The sequence below is a fragment of the Trifolium pratense genome, linkage group LG4 (assembly GCF_020283565.1).
Source record: "Trifolium pratense cultivar HEN17-A07 linkage group LG4, ARS_RC_1.1, whole genome shotgun sequence".
NCBI classification, from domain to species: Eukaryota; Viridiplantae; Streptophyta; class Magnoliopsida; order Fabales; family Fabaceae; genus Trifolium; species Trifolium pratense.
The window spans coordinates 47356501-47373622 of NC_060062.1; the positions used below are offsets into that span (position 1 = coordinate 47356501).

Genomic DNA, 17122 nt, shown 5'->3' on the forward strand with positions numbered 1-17122 from the left:
TTGCAGTAAAAAAGGGAAGAGCTAGTTAAATTAGATGGGCAAGATTCAGAAAGGCAAACACATTCTTACAGAAGAAAACATAACGACACAAACAAATCGTTCAAATATAATGCATGCACAAATACACACTTAAAAATACTAATATACAAATCTTGCTATGTAACTTCGTACTTTCATGTGTGCAGATGTACAACATAATTACAAAATCAGAAGAAAACATATGGTAATCACATAATTCATCATCGGGAGAGGAGGAAAAAAAAAGCTCACAAGCCGAGTACGCAATAGGAGAAAGCATATAATCTCATCGAATTTGGTGCAGAAGTTCTGCTTCCCGCTCCCTTGTATATTTTCTCTAGTATGTAGTTCTTTACAACAAATTCACTAGGGGTAGCACGTTACAAAGTATAGTTATCCATCTTCAAGACTTAACCAAATGGCGAAGGAACTGGTCCGGCAAGAGCATCGGATCTTTTGATGCTTCCCATTCCACAGACGATGCATCCAGGGGCAGTCACGGCCGAAAATTTGGCCCCACAGAGATCACATACATCATATCCAATAGTAGACAACCTGCTTAAAGTGGCAGCACAGAATTGCGAGGGATCTTCCAAGGGATCAATGGACTTATTAGTCAAACCCCTCTGAACACACAGGTCAACCAGGCTCCTAAATTCCTCCTGCTTGTTTGAAGGTGCTTTAGACAGTAGTAGTTCTAGCATTTGCTTTGAATATGCATAATTTTGGACTTCCATATTCCTTTTGATGGCAGTTCGAATGCAATTTATTCTGTGCTTCGCAAGAAGAGGCAATGAACCAAGATGGCGTGAAAGTCTTGCCATCTCATCTTTTGCACTGATTGCACTTGGGCCATGAACTCTTTGCAGACGTCCTATTTCCTGCAATAATAAAAATGATTCAGTCATCCAATTTATCACAAAACTCAAGTGAAAATAATTATGGAGGTTAAAGATCTGCTGTAATTTTCCATGTCTGACTGATCACTATGCCATGCATAACAAAAAATACTTTCCGCTCAATCTAGTGTGGACAATGGCTTTTTCAATCTTGAAGCTTTAGACCAAAATTAGAGTCCAGGGTTCACAGATGATAACTCGTCAATTGAAATGAAATAAAAATAAGAGACCGGGTCTCCCATACATTAATAACGAAAAATAACGCATTTTCTTCATGTATATTCAGATTGGCTAAAAAAGTAGCGGAGCTGTTCTGGCTATTTTAGGAGTAAGTTGACATTCTTTATAACAACATGCAATAAAGATTGACAGCAATGAGGACATCTTAATATACATACTCTGGTACAACAAGCTTATGGCCTAGAGAAACAACAGCATGTATTGATTTATTTTTATTATTATTTGTTATTATCAGACAAGATTTCATTTTATCTATGTTCTTTAAAATTACAGAATTGTATTAGTACCCGAAGTAGAGTGACCGCTATTTTGTATTGAGCACAAATTGTCGCTTGAGCTTTTATATCACTTCCACGAGATTGTTCCTTAGCCAATGCAAGAAAAGACTCGTCAAAGCAAGACAACGCATCTGAAAGATGGTTTAGTTCCAAGTGAGCAAGTCCAGTCTTGAAACATACAGAAGCAGGAGCCCCACGGGGAACCTGTTAATAGAAAATACATTAGATTCAAGACTGTATAGAAACAATACATGCTCAGCAGATTAAGTAGCCGTGTCATTATCATTGAAAAAATCCTCGTATATTACTCATACGTGCAATAGCTAAATCGAAACATTTTTGTCAGTAACCTTCCCTAACTTCTCTAGAAACCAAGGAATCACGATAGAAAAAACAGGAAAAAGAATATTCGTTTCAGTTTCTTGTAGTTGCCAATTCAATACATAACATTTAATTCCTGCATTCTTCCTAACATACAGAAAATAATGCGCAAAACCGTGTTTGAAAACCAGAGAACGTCAAACCAAGAAATAACATCATGTACACCATTTGAGTTGTATGTAATTCTTATGCATGTATGTATTCATACCTGTCCAGGATGCACGGAAACTGGTGCAGAGCCAGTTTGTGGAAGCCTCCCAGAATCAGCAGAATTTGGTACTCCAAGTACACTAAGATCAAGAGGCTGGCTAGAAATTTGGGGCTGAGCAGGCTGCAACTGAGATTGGGGCGTGACTACAGCCTGGGGCATGGATTGCGGCGGGACACCACCATCAGGAAGTCCTATGGACTCTATTGGAACAGGCTGTTGAATGGCTTGAGTGGAAACACCACCTTGAAGACCAGAATCAGCATGAGCAGCACTAACCTGATTTGGAGCTGTATTGCTAATTTGAACCCCTGGAGTGAATTTTGAGAGAAAAGTTCCAGCAGGCGGCAGTGATGCAGCAACGTGAACCGAAGAAATTGTATTCTGAAAGAAATCCTCTGGAATAGGTCCTGTTGCAACTCCCCCACCTGCACCAGTAGTTGGCTGTGAAATAAATTCTGGTTGAGTTGAGGCATCTGTACCAAAAAGGTCAACAGGAGTTGAAACAGCAGCAGAAGCCACTCCTGTAGTTGCTGGTGGTAGGGACAAAATCTGGCCAAGATCCTGGCTTCCACTATTTGACCTGGTCTTCATTGGTGGAGGTAACCCTTCACCAAGTTTAAACTGTCTAGTGGCTTCTTTAATCTTATTCACATCCACAGTAGAAGAGGAAACTGGCTTGTCTCGTATTTTAATGTGTATTCTCTTAATTTTGGACGCTCCTTCTTCATCACTACTGCTACCATCAGCAGCAGCTCCATACATGGATTTCTTAAACTCTTCTTCGGCTTTAGCCTGCTCATCAGCAGATGAACTAGCAAGCTGTTTATTAAGGCCTTCCAAACCCATCAATGAATCGCCATTGGGATTACCAACTACATTTGGTTGATTAGATATGGATTTAACTAAAGATGCCTCAAGGCCATTTACCTTATTGTCATTACCTGCTGGCATGAAGGCCTTAACCAAACTATCTTCCCTCACCTCAACAATATTACCCCTTCCTTTAATTGAGCCTAAATACACACCAATATGATCTACAATAATGGATGGAATTGTTCCATCATCAGTCTTCATGTATGGTGTCACCTCTGCAGCAAGCTCCCACTGAGGTATGTCCTTCACGGTAGTTGGGGTTTTAATTACCCAGTTTCCACCACCCCATTCAGGTCCTTTTGGAACCATACTCTCAGCAGCAAAGTTGGCAAATATACCTTGTGTCCACCCAGAAGATCGAACTCGTAATATCCTTTCACAATATCGCCTCAATTCCGAATCAAGGCCTTCGTCTTCCAATTTCTGAGCAAGACGTCGCATGGCGCTGGGATTAAGGTGGCATAAAAATAGATCAAGCATGCCTTCATAGTCTGCTATAACTTCAAATGTTTCTTTTGCACTATCAAATTGACCAAACCTGCATGCATGTAACATTACATTATAAAACTAACTACAGACTTGTATATCATGCTAATAACTACAGTACCACTACAACCACACATCAAATAATCAATTGTATGAGCTCCAAGTTCCAAAAGTATAGGTGATACACAAATATCATATATTACAGTAGATACAGGACGAGCTCTAAATCAGTGACAGGAAAATAGTACTAATATTACTGATATTACCTTGATAAGATTATTCCATATAAAAAAAAAAATAGTCAATCAAAGCTACTTGAACCATTGTACACATCAAGAATCATCCACATAATGGAAATACAAATAAAGCTGTAAATAAGAATATGATTTATGGCCACAAGGCTACTTGACCAACAAAAAAATGATTTATGAACAGAAATTATAATATCAAGTAGAGATTCAGATTTCGCACTAGAAATATGAAGATGAATGTATTTTTCATTAGAAAAATTAGGAGAAACACAGATAATCATAGCAATGCTCCTGGAAAAAGATTTCTCCGAGCTCAAAAGCCGAGAACACTAAGAAATGGAAATAAAAGCAACTTCCCGTGAAAATATAGAAAAGTTAGTTACTGACATATGTCTATTGTAACTGAAAGATGTATAGAAGAGAGTTAGTGACAAGCATAAACCTCCTGGTATAGGATAAGAGCTAGCTATAAAAAGCAGCTGCTGCTACTACTACAGGATAAGAGCAAGCTATAAAGTTTGTAAACTGTACCTAAGTTACTGACATATGTCTATTGTAACTGAAAGATGTATAGAAGAGAGTTAGGGACAAGCATTAACCTCCTGGTATAGGATAAGAGCTAGCTATAAAAAGCAGCTGCTACTACTACTACAGGATAAGAGCAAGCTATAAAGTTTGTTAACTGTACCTAAGTATCCACTACATGTCTTCTACTCTCAGATTTCTCTAAATCTTATACCCCGCAAATACAAAATATCCCCTACTACATGGTCCTCTCCATACCAAACCATCCACCTCAGAACCGTATTGCTAGAGGAACAAATTGATCGCCAGCTATGTGTTTCTCTTTCAAAGGTATTAGGATATGGATCCCAAGAAGAAGGTTCGGAGTCCTTGGCAATTACCTATAATTTTGGAATTGGCCAAGGTTGTGGTATAGGTAAGGACAACACGAGTGGAACGAAGTCAGAAGAAATCTTACCGTGAATAGTTCGCAATCTTGACATATAGTTATGAATCTAATGAGATGCAACAGCCACTAAAAAAACTAAAAAAAAATAAAAAAATACTATTTTCTTGTCTAGAAAAATATATATCCATTAATAGGTTAGATAATAGTTGGTGTTCTTAGAAAATAAAACCTAAGCATATTAATATAGACACTAAAAAGCCTTGGAGGAAGAAATAATTTGAGCAAATCTGTAGTAAATGGAACCATAGTTCAAAATCCCACAAGTACAACGGCCACATCATATGCATAATGACATTTCTCAGTTTGTCTACCTGATAGACGCATAAGCCAACTGCCGGAAACGGTGAAACAAATGAGAGGTGGGAGGACATCTTGGATAATCTCTGGAACGCAGAAATTCATCTTTCAAAACAGATAAAGCAGTGGAAAAACGAAGAGCTTTAACAGCATAGACACCTCGCATCACCTATGATCATATTTTAAACATGTTCAATAGTTGAGAGAGAGAGAGAGAGAGAGAGAGAGAGAGAGAGACCAATGCTAAATTGACTAGACAGAATCCAAATGCTTACCTGGGTGAACTGTGGACCTGATTGTGACAAAGAGACTGCTAAATCTCCACAAACCGGAGATCCTCGTGCAAGGATATCCAGAGACCTAGGTGTTATGCGCAAGCTGTCGAACCTTCAATAAGATACAAATTTAATGTGTCAACTTTATCAGATTCAATATACATTTAATTAAAATGAAAAGAAAAAAAAATGTCTTAAAGCCTAAAACTGGCATTTGTCCCAAAAGATGCAACCAGATGAAGATGTTACCAGTTTGGTGTACGTTGCAAGGGTGCATATTATTTTCAAATATGGTATAAATTGAATTTAGTTTGATGCAAGCTGTAGCTGTATAGCAAAATTTAGTTTGGGGTCTACAGCTTCAAAATAACAAATTAAATCAAGTTTAATAATTTCTTTACTTAATTGGTTGCTATTAGAAATTCGGGTAGGGCCTAACTCAACCATACCAAACCGGCTTGTAAAGTGAGAACTGCCTCTACTTATAAACACATGGGTTTTGAGTAATGAAAGTGAACTATGTCTCAGAAGGGAAAAACATGGGTAAAACCAACAGCGAGAGTGCCATGCATGCCATGTCACTTTCAATATGAAAAAAGTTGGGATTCTAGAGCCAACTCTACTCATTTATGGCATAGGTATATGACACCTCAACTCTTTCTAATGATTGAAGACTTCAGCCAAAAAAATACAAAAAAGGAATCTTATTCTTCATGGCTTCGAGCAAGAGGAATACTTACCTTAAATCATGGCATAAAGCCACAACTTTAGTAAGGAATAATGTGAACAAAAAAAAAAAAGGTGATCCAAACATAAGCGGTAGCCTTTAGCCATTCATTAAAATATTTTTGGAAAAGATACGACATAAGTTGTATCATACAGTCATGAGAAAAATAGTAAATATTCACATCAAATTGCATCGGTTGGGTAAAATCGGCATAAAAACTTTAGATATATAGAAATAAAGTTGTATGTTTCAGCAAAGTGATCAAATTTCAAAGGTATAAGAGAAGGAAACCTCGACGTTATTTGGTACAATATTTCTGACAGATCAAGTTTCTGCTCAAAACTTAGCTGCATTGTGGCAAATCCAATGAGAATCGGTTCAAGAAGGCCAACAAGGCAACTTTTAATCTCTACTCCTTTCTTCTGTCTGGGATTTATTTCTGTAGGGCTAGCGAGCAACAATCTGTCATTCAAAGCCCCAACCAAGACTGCAAAATAAATTCATATAAATAGATCAGTAGGACAATTGATGGATAAGATACGATGACATCCCAGTATGCAGCAAGAAAATTACCTGCATATGGCATACTGATTGATAAGATAGGCCTCACTTTTCCATCCCAACCAAGTATACTGACGGCAGTAGTAGTAGAGAAAAGAAGGGCAGGCCCAACCCACAAAAGAGATCTAAAGTGAGCTCAAGTTAAGATTTCAAAAAAGATAATATATGTGATGCAAGAAATTTAATGCAAATAGATCTAAAGTGAGCTCAAGTTAAGATTTCATGTGATGCAAGAAATTTAATGCAAATAAATGGTGTCTTGGATTTGGAAATAAAAAATTAAAAGGATATAGAAGGAAGTCCCTTGGCAAAGTTTGTAGAAGTTCCTGCAAGAATATCAAGTGCCGCCGAAACAATAAGGACTCTGTGTGTTGTTAAAACTCCAGCAACATATCCCCGTAGTGTCTCTTGCCAGTGCACCTGCAAGTTTGAAGAAAAGTTGATGAATGAAGTTATTTATTATACTTCCACAAACAAGGAATCCTATAATCAATGCCTTATGCTCACGGGAAAAAAGGATGAAGGAAACAAGCTCTTAACATATTTGATCCTTTTTGCTCCAATTGGAAACAGCCGTATTTAAAGTCTAGGTTCATGTACAATTGATTATAATATTCATGTACTCAAGAAGTTGCAGTATAATTAACATTCCTTGTAAACTCTTCGGATTTCATTTGGGCCTAACTCCACCCCAAAAACTAGCTCATGGGGTGAAGGTTGCCCCTCACTTATACAACTATTCAGTCCATATCACTATCTAACATGGGAAGTTAACACTCGAGCCTAAGACTGGAGAGCGTGAAGTTAACAGGACGGAACATCTGAATGTGGCACAATTGTGTTTGGGCCCAAGTCAACCCCAAAATCCAACAGATTTACCCTCCACTTATAACCATATTCAAGCCATATCATATAATATCAAATATGTGACTCCAACATGAACATGACTCATTGGCTAAATTTTTGGCATCTCAACATGATAGCAGAGCAGACTAAGTCCGGCTTCTTCTCTGTTCCTGAAGGTTCCGGCTATTTGCCCCATCATTGGAAATCATTTTAGAAGCTGCTGACCAGCAAGCACACCAAACACCGTCACTGGAAAACACTTAAGAAGACACCACTCACAGCCTTTTCGGCACACGTAACTCACGTGTTGCCCTCCTGTCACAGGAACTCCGCAACGACTACCTAAACTGGGACACCAGTCTCTCCTCGGTCAGATCGATGGCTATCGATTGTGTGGCAAGATTTCCTCTTTGTCACCTTTTTATTTGCACCACAGAAAATAGCCCTCCTATCTCTATTTCGAGAACCCCAAATATCACTTCAGAAAACTCAGAAAAACTATTTAGTTTGGTCTGCTTCACTTAAATTTAGAGAGAAAGATCTAAAATTGGTTCCAAAAAATGACTTGAGATTGAGTTTTTCGTATGTTTATTTATAATAAAAAAACAAGTACAACCAAATTCTAGTTAGAAATCAAATTCATGACAGTCTTAGAGACTCGGGCATCAAGCCAGTGCAAGGTGAGTAACAATACAACTTCGTTGCTTGCCATAAAAAAATAAATAAATACAACTTCGTTGCTTGCAAATTTTCAAGGAATATAAATTTTAAAAATTTTAAAATAATTAGTAAATAAATAGCTTGTCCAAAAAAAACTAGTAAATAAATAGTTTTAATTAATGTTTTTTAAATACATTATCTACTCCCCTGTTTTCTCCAATTTCCTATAATTTTACTCTTAACTTCCAATTACTTCACTAAACTTCAGAGAAGTGTGTACTATTTGTAATCATAATCAAAAGCACACTTCAAAGTTACTGTTAGAATATAAGGAAATATCTTGTAATATCTATCTTTGATAATATGTTAGAGTATCTTAATCCTGTAGGATTAGTTTATAATCTTATAGTATCTTAATTTATCTCCTAAGATCAGTTTCCTTATTACTCGGTCATTACCATGATTTATTTCCTGAATTCCCTTTTTATTATTTAGGATTAGGAGTAATTTATCCCAAATTCCTGAATTCCCTTTTCATTACCAATAAAATTACACATTATCATATTCAAAGTCTGAAGACCTATAACTACAACAATCATACCTGAAGTACAATCTCATTTCTTTTTAACTTAATTGACTTTTTTCCATCACTCTTGGTGGATATAAAATGACCATTGGCGGTTGAAGTTGATAAGCGGTACCCTTCAATGAGCTTTACTAGTCCAATTTGGTTCCCATGAGAAGCAAACATCAAAGTTGAATCTACAATCAGAGAAAGCATTTTCAAATACTTTATGTTGTTGATAAACCAATGCTAAGATTGTAGAAAAAGGGACAAAATTGTGTCGGCGAAAAAAGATCGATAGGCAGGTTAGATAAATTTAAATTATGTGTATACACATTTAAGCACCTAATGGTGTAGAAAAGATACGATCAACTTCAGATTCAAACATAAATGGTGTTGGGCCACGAATTGAACCAACATTGGTCTCTGTAGGTTGAGTTTCTTCATAAACGTTATCATTGTCCTTAGATTCTTGAGAGGCCCCTCCTGGCAGAATATATAAAGCCAACCCGGCCCTGTCCTCATCAAGTATAGCAAACTGATTTTCATTGGAACCAATAAATGCTGTGTCTCGACCTACAAGATAGTTACATGAATTATTTAGACATTATGCATGCACTAACTAGCAGAAAGAGATGAATAAAAGTATTCCACAGGAAGAAACACCTTTTACTGTGCTGCTTTTACTGTTTCCTGTCTGTGCAGCAGAATTTTCCCAGTAAAGCACAACTTCATTTGAAGCACCACTAAATTCATAAACCACAAGAAATAAGCGCTGCTTTTTACTGTGAATCAAATATTTTGGTCGGTACTCCACATTTCCAGGAATCTATAGAAAATTAATGAACAATGTTACATGGTTGAATTATCCATTGATAATCATATTTACAACATCAAATGTTATTGTTATGTGAATGAAAGTTCGACAGAAATCAAAATGTATGATACTTGTAAAAATACTAATCTCTCTACATTACCGAATTATAGAGCTTCCTGTAGATAATGTCAGACCCAGATGAAAGGTTATGTGCCATAAGGTTCGGTCCATCCATATAGAATGCCCTGGATGGATAATGAAGAACTCGGTTTGCTTTATTAAAAAAATTTAGCTCCAAATGAAATGGCTGGCAGAGGATATGCGGTGTCAGGTGATTAAAAAAAAAAAAGCTAAACAAATGTCTTAAATCAAATAGTCATCACGATCATACCTCACAAACTGGAAAGTCCTTCAGATGATGCTTGGTATCTAAAACAGTGATGAGGGGCAAGCGTGATATTGGAGAGATTCTCATATGGCCTTCCATAAAATGCTACAAAATTCACGCAAAAGTATCATTCAGAAAGAATTGAAAAACACAGACTTCTCACTTCACTGCTTTGTCTCCTAACATGCATATATGTAATGTGTTGTTATGGTATGGAAAATGGAAATCATCTTTTTCCACATCGTTCTACTGCAACTTCTCTTTGGAATACGCTGTAAGGGATGAGAATTCTCTCCGCCCAAAGGACTTATATCAGTTTTTCCCACCTAAAAAAATAGAGGTTTTGGCTTTCGTAAAGAAGCTAAAATTCTATGCACTTCTGTCTTTGCTGTTCTCTGATGTCTGTTTCTGGAAAGGAATGCTTGAATTTTCAAGGGCACTTTGCCATCTCTGTACTACATTTGGGACACTGCTATTTTTTCAGATTGTCTGCTGTGAATTTCTCAATGACTATTTGGAGGAGTTTTTGTTAGAGATGCGGAGAGATTCAATCTATCAGAAACTATTTAGTTTCAGAAAACATTTTTGTATTCTGTTTGATTGTAAAAACGTCACATTTTATTACGAGAAACAGTGAAAACAATTAAAATTGTGATATTACCTATACAAAAGTTTAAAAATAGAAAACAAAGTGATACTTTTGTGGTTAAAAGTAAAACAAAAATCGAAATAGGAAATATTTTCTCAAAGTAAATAGACCCGTTTCTTGCAAACTCTCTGGGTTTTTCTTTTCTTCCATCACAAAATTCCTCTCTCTATTCGGAAGGTTTATAAGGAAACACAGTCTAGAATGCTAAACTAGATCAAGAGCATAGCTAGTAACCTTCCAAAAGCTATTTTAGGAAATTAAATGAAGTGCATTAAGGAGGTTTGAGTTCCTTTGCTTTTTTTTGTCTGACATTCAGGTCTATACTAGCATAGGATGATTTTCATGTGATAATAAGTTCTTATACAATAACAAGAGACGTACACTGTAAAGAAATGCCTTCCTTGCAATGTCTGATATTGTTAGTTGACCGTGGCTGCAGGATAGAGTGCAGATGTTAACAATAAAAAAAAACTTTGATCACTTTATGCCACAAACCATATGTGCTGAAAACTGTAAACTATGGAAAAAAAGTAATCAAGCACAAGTTACTAAGTAATCTGTTTAGTTTCACATCTCAAACTAGTGACTTAAAGATGTTTTGGCAAAACGAAATGCAGACCCCTCGGGAACCAAGCACCCAACACCATGTTATTAATGATCCTTGTATCCAGGATTATATGCTGCAGAGACTTTTAATAATATCGTGTTAATAAACCCCATATACAGATATAGGTATCACTTTCAATTCAATTTCAGATAATAAGCTGTGCTACACAATCAAGACCAAAAACTCAACAAGAATAGCAGGGGATTTGAGTCTAAAGAGCATATACAAGTAATTAACTAGCGACTTTAACAATATCATGTTGTAAATAAACCCCATATACAAGTAATAGGTATCATGTTCAATTTCAGGTAATAGGCTGTGCTACGGAATCAAGATCAAAAACTCGAAACAAGAATAGCAGGGGAATTACAGTATAAGCAACATTATATAACTAAGTTGATGGCGACTAACTCCAAAAAAGAATAGTAACTGATATATACTCCTCTATGTAACTGCAGATTCTAACTCACCCTTTCAGATGATTCTCTTGTAGTTGAGCTTGAAGCTGATGTTCTGCTAACACCCCAGATGATCCCAAGGTGGAAAGTTTTTCCTTTAAAACAGATGCTGCATAGTACCCTTATCATCAGCATATCTGATTAAAGAGATGGGTGGAAACAGCAGAAATGTATACAAAATACAAATATGACATGCAAGACGCTAATTGAAGGAATTGAGTACAAGATAAAATGTTCAGCAACAATTACAAGAAATGTGTACCAAATGATGCACAAAAGAAATGAAGTAATAACAAATTATGAGCACAATCCATATAAACCATATTTCATATTTGTCTCTATTATGTTGTTGTTATCACTATTTCATGGGTACTATTCTCCATGACTTACTCCATCCCTATTCCAAAGACAAATTCCAATAAACATGGAAGTCTTTTGTTTGATATACTATTTCACCCTACCTTAATTTTGAGCAATAGTCTTATGCCTTCCCGCTACTAGTTACATACTTCAGCCACCGAGATGCTAGAATTTCTACTTCAGCCACCGAGATGCTAGAATTTCTACTTCAGCCACCAAGATGCTAGAATTTCTACTTACAGCCACCAAAAAGTGAATACTTCCACTATAACAAAGGGATGTTAATGGCAGAAATTCTAGGAAGTCAATGTCGAGAGTTTGTCAACTCCCTTCTCACCCTCTAGGTACATATTCCTATTTCCTTGATTACATTTCTGCTGTAAACGATAGGATGAATTATAGGACTGATTTGATCCCTATTAATTAAGTGATTCTGTTGTACAATTGAAAGTGGTATTGTTACAATTGAAAGTGGTTGAAAATTAAAACAGAATATTTTCTCAAACCAAAGGGCCCTTATTTAGATAGAAAATATGATGAAATACTCGGTGCATGTTTAAATTGTCTTATTTTGGAACCCCATTAAGTGTTTTGGCGATTAGAAACATGCTACAAGGACTCTTTTAACTTTGTTTCTAGATAAAATGGAAACAGTCACCTGAAGATCCCCGTGCACTTTGTAAAACTGCAAAAAGTTGCTTTCTCCCTTCTCTACTGTATGAGGCCTTATTTTTCGAAGTGTCTGCACTTGTAACATTCTGTCAAAATAAACACCAAGTTTATTTATATTCCATATTATCCACTAAATAGTACGACATAAATAATGCAAGGTTGCACGTAACTGCAAAGACTAGTGCAGCTAAATTTGATTTTGGATGAAATTCTATAGCTTTAATTTTTGGTAATGGATAAACTGCTTCACCACCCTGCTGAGAAAGGATGCGAGGGATATCAATTGATTCAATTGCTGCAACAAAATGTATACATATTAGCCAAATACTTTTAATATAAACTAATAGTAAGAGAACGAAATAAGACAACCGTTGGGGGTGGGTGTGTCATGTATATACAGAAAGATTCTAGAAGCATGGGGAAGGGGGAAACGTAGCAGCAGAAATCATCCACAATAAACTTATTACTTAACATAACCAAGCTAAAAATACCAACTGGTAATAATCAGGTATTCAACGTAAAGGCAGAAAGGGTCAATGTATCTAACCTGCAGGCTCAAAAAAATTAGCCTGCGTAGAAGGTCTATTAGAATTAACCATAACACGTGTTTCCCAAACTTGTAGATTTCCATCCTTAGATAGAGTCACAAGCAAACGCAGCATAGGGAGAAAGGCAACTGATTTTATTGGTTGTGAGCCAACTTGTTTTCTGAAATTTTAATAAGAAAATGTCAGATATAACTAAAAGTAAGATAACATTCTGAACCCAAACTTTTTAAAATGTCTGCAAGATAAAAAATACAAAACAACCAGGTCTCTGTTTGAGTATAAGGAAAACTAGATCATAAGAAACTCACTCACATTCCAATCATACTCGGTCTCTCTGTTGATACATCCCATGCCAGAAGTGTACCCTGCCGATCTCCAACAAAAATCCACTCCAGAGTTGGATGAAATGCAAATGCACCAGCCCCAATAAGCTTAATAGTATTGTCAACTGAATAGAAAACGTAATATAAATAATACTGCAGATAGAATTGACAATAAATTAGAAATATAAAGCATATGAACAGCAAGAGAAGATTGTGTAGAAAACATCTCACGTTGAAGTGTGTAATGAACAGCGTAGGTATGAATGTTATATGCCCGAATCAAACCTTCTGTATAAGCAACATACTGTGACGGGAAAACAATGAAGTCAAGGATTGAAATATTAGTATAGCATTATCATAAGAGAGAGAGAAAGACTCGACACTAGACATTTATTACTGCAAAAATACTCATCCCATGAACTTAACTTCCTGCAAAGTGAAATCATGATAACAAGTATACTGCACACATTACCAGTACAGGGAGTCGAGGATGACATGCAAGATTTACGATAGCTTTCTTCAAGTCTGGCTTGATTTTGGTAGGCGTTCGACCGCCTTCAACAGTTCCCACAACTTCATTTACAGAAAAACAGATATTGAACAAAAATCATCCCTATCAGTAGTCAAACCACAACATATGCATTAATCTAAAGACATGATAAACCAGAACCAACCTGTCACACTCATTCTCTTATGGAACCCAAAAAAAACAACAGGTTGGAGTGGGGTTAAGGCCATATGAACTTCTGTTTCAGAAGAAATTTGCTCGGTCTTTTTCTCAGGTGAATGCAGTACACAAGTTTGCTCCAAGTCAAAATCACAAGACCGTATTGTACAATCCTAAAAGAGTAAAAGCAACAGGTGCAGTTAGTTTAAAAGAACCCCAATCAAAATCTACAAAGTTACAAACTAACACAACATATTAAGGGGCATTAATTCAAAAAACAAAACCTGTATACTTTTATTTCCCAAGTATCAATAAATAAATAGATAAATAAGCAAAAGCAACACAAAAGTTCAACTGAACGACAATTTCTGTGCCAGTGCATCTATCTATAAGAATAAAAGAAAAATTATATGCAATTTTTTAATATAACTTCCGAATGAAATATGGTTTTCTTTTTCAGTACTTAATTAAAAAACAAAACACTTCAGCAAACCGCAATGTTGTCCCGCCATCTCACATGATTCATCCCATCCATCAAGATTTTATTTGCATATTATTGACTCTAGCCAAAAGTACAGATTACATTTTGGGACATCATTTATTGGTATCAAGAAAACAACTAAACTACATACAATAATATTTCTGATTGAATCACACTCTCTTGCGACACCAAGTCTTTCTTTAGTTATTACTTATCCAATTATACCTTCCATATAGGATTTAACATACAGTAAAAAGATTATGTGATGAAAAGTTCAGGCAGGGCCAACCTGGAGGATTGCAATCACAGTGTGTCCACTTGTTGGACTGTAAGACATTCGAACAGCAGGCGCACCAATGTCAAGAGCAGAAATCTTGCTTCCAGTTAATGCATCAAATTCTGCATGCATGGAAACAAACAAATAACTAAAATAATTTTTCCTAAATCAAGTTAACAGGCAATGAAATGCATCATGCAGCAATGAAAAGTCCACTTGACATATGATACTCATAAGATTCGAAAATGTGTGAAACTATTTTATTTATAAAAAAAATACTGCTATAGTCCCATATAAGATTCCTTACCAAATTCATTTTAAAAAAAAAAAAGACAAACAGATTACTAGACCAATATATGCTATCAATAGTTGACAAGCTCACTACTGTTCCAGCAACAACCAAAGCTATTTCTCAAATGATGAAGTTGGTTACATGAATCAAACAACACCATCATGTCCTATCATGAATCATGTGATCATGTCCAATGACATACTATTTTAATCAAATCTCTCTTAATGTTTATTTTTAATCCGATCTTGTGTTGTCTCACCACTCATCTATCATAATATTCCCATTCCCATTCCCATTTCTATAATACTAAACTGGCTTCCTTGGTAGCTTTCCACCGCTTAGCATTTAGTCCCATAAAGGCAAATCATATTGTCGTGCGCAATAAAATGTTCCTTTAGGTTTGAACTTTGAGCAGTACTCTTAAATCACATATTACACCCCAAACATTTCTCCAATCTATCCATCTTGTTTGGATCCTATTGCTAACCTCCATTATTTTGTAGGATTGAATATCAAAGCTATTCATAATCTATAAAGTACACCACTTTAGTGCCAATCTGTATCTCAAACCCATATTTAACACTACCCTTGTATGAATCTCTAACAAAACATATCCAAGTAAATGCATGCCTAATTTTAAGTTTTGTCTAGGTCTAACACCGTTATGTGACAGCACATACAAGGACAAAAATAGGTAGAGGTGAGCCTGGGTCCTTTTGTCACTAAAATTATATTTTTTTTGCTATACATGTACTTATACACAGCTAATTCTACAACCAAAAAAAAATATGGAAAATGCTGATAGAAATTGTGTTCTCTATGTGTTTCTTCTACATGGGGCATACAAAATAGTAAGTATTGGCACATATGATACCAAGATACTTTACATCATGAAGTTTCAAACACACAAAAATTCGGCATCTAAGTATCAGTGTCGGCTTCATAGTTCATAACTAGGTGATTCATGAGCATATATGTATATAGCAAACATCCAAGTTAATTACCACTAGCTCAGATGCCACACACAGATCAAATCAACTAAGAAAATTGGTAAATTACTACACATGCTTCAGAAATTAACTCTCGAACAATAACTTCAGCAACATTTTAAAAGCGCAACAAATAGCAGAAGAAAGAACGATCATTTCTTTAATTTTGTGTTAATTATCAGAAACAAAATTCATATTATCATAGATAGCATAACACTATTATGTCGTCATTGTAATAGAACACTATGAATTTAACTTGCTGAACCCAAAAGAGATAAAACGAGAGAGTGAAGTTGTTCGCTCACCGACGATGTAGGTTCCAATAGCGACGGCGACAAGAGCCTGATGAGGATGAAACGAAGCAGCGTGAGGCTGTAACGGCCTAACGCCACGCCCTATATGGCGTAGATCTAGATGCTGCAACGTAGACCACTCCATTGAATCGCGTTAATCAACCTCAACTTCAATCTACAACTTCATAGAATCACCAAATCACAAACCGATGAAGCAGAATTCAGATCTTGCAGGCAGTTTTATACGCTACAAACAACAATGAATTCTGTAACGGAATTGAAAGAGAGAAGAATCTCGAGATCGCGAAGCAGAACGAAGAACTACGATTCAGAACTAAGAAAGTGACAGCGAGAAGAAAAAGCAATGTATTGATTTTCTTTTGAGTTGAATTGAACGAGAAATGAAGACTGGAGGAGAGTTTTTGTTCGTCAAGTGAATTTCCCTATTGGGCTTAATTTGCAATAGGCCCGATAATATTTAGTTTGGTCGAAAACTAAGGGTGTGTTTTATTTGAAAAACAGCAAGAATTGAACAGAACAGCACAAGACACAACAAGATAATACAGGACAGGATAAAATTATATCGGAGAGAAATATGACGATAATATTTTATATTCAAAAATAAAATGGGTATTTCGTATTTTTAATAGTTGTACCGTGGATAAAAAGTTGTCACGTGGTTTAGTGAGCGATAAAAAATCTTGTTTTTGTTCTGTCTCTTGCTACCTAATTTGTTCAGTCTCATAACCAGTTTCAAATC

General features: G+C 36.0%; 1 protein-coding gene across 1 annotated transcript; it reads right to left on the minus strand.

Annotated features, from left to right (window-relative positions):
• Window positions 1-16858, minus strand: LOC123881591. Its single transcript, XM_045930313.1, has 24 exons — window positions 16375-16858; window positions 14801-14910; window positions 14038-14203; window positions 13836-13936; window positions 13595-13667; window positions 13353-13488; window positions 13040-13200; window positions 12663-12787; window positions 12479-12578; window positions 11473-11569; window positions 10777-10828; window positions 9750-9851; window positions 9519-9665; window positions 9208-9370; window positions 8887-9117; window positions 8578-8738; window positions 6762-6890; window positions 6483-6600; window positions 6201-6396; window positions 5183-5294; window positions 4922-5076; window positions 2025-3438; window positions 1445-1639; window positions 1-899 (listed from the first exon to the last, which is right to left on the minus strand). Exons 1-24 carry the CDS (start codon window positions 16505-16507, stop codon window positions 429-431), a joined length of 4848 nt encoding a protein of 1615 aa, XP_045786269.1. The 5' UTR covers window positions 16508-16858; the 3' UTR covers window positions 1-428.
• Window positions 16859-17122: the final 264 nt, after the last annotated feature.

Bases quoted from the DNA above. Each gene is read 5' to 3' on its own strand.
- LOC123881591 (XM_045930313.1), bottom strand. From the start codon at position 16,507: ATGGAGTGGTCTACGTTGCAGCATCTAGATCTACGCCATATAGGGCGT. The intron at 9,852-10,776 runs GTACGTCTCTTG...TGAATTTTGTAG, and splicing joins GGAAGGCATTTCTTTACAGT to CATTTTATGGAAGGCCATAT. The intron at 900-1,444 runs GTACTAATACAA...TTATTATTGCAG, and splicing joins TAGCGGTCACTCTACTTCGG to GAAATAGGACGTCTGCAAAG.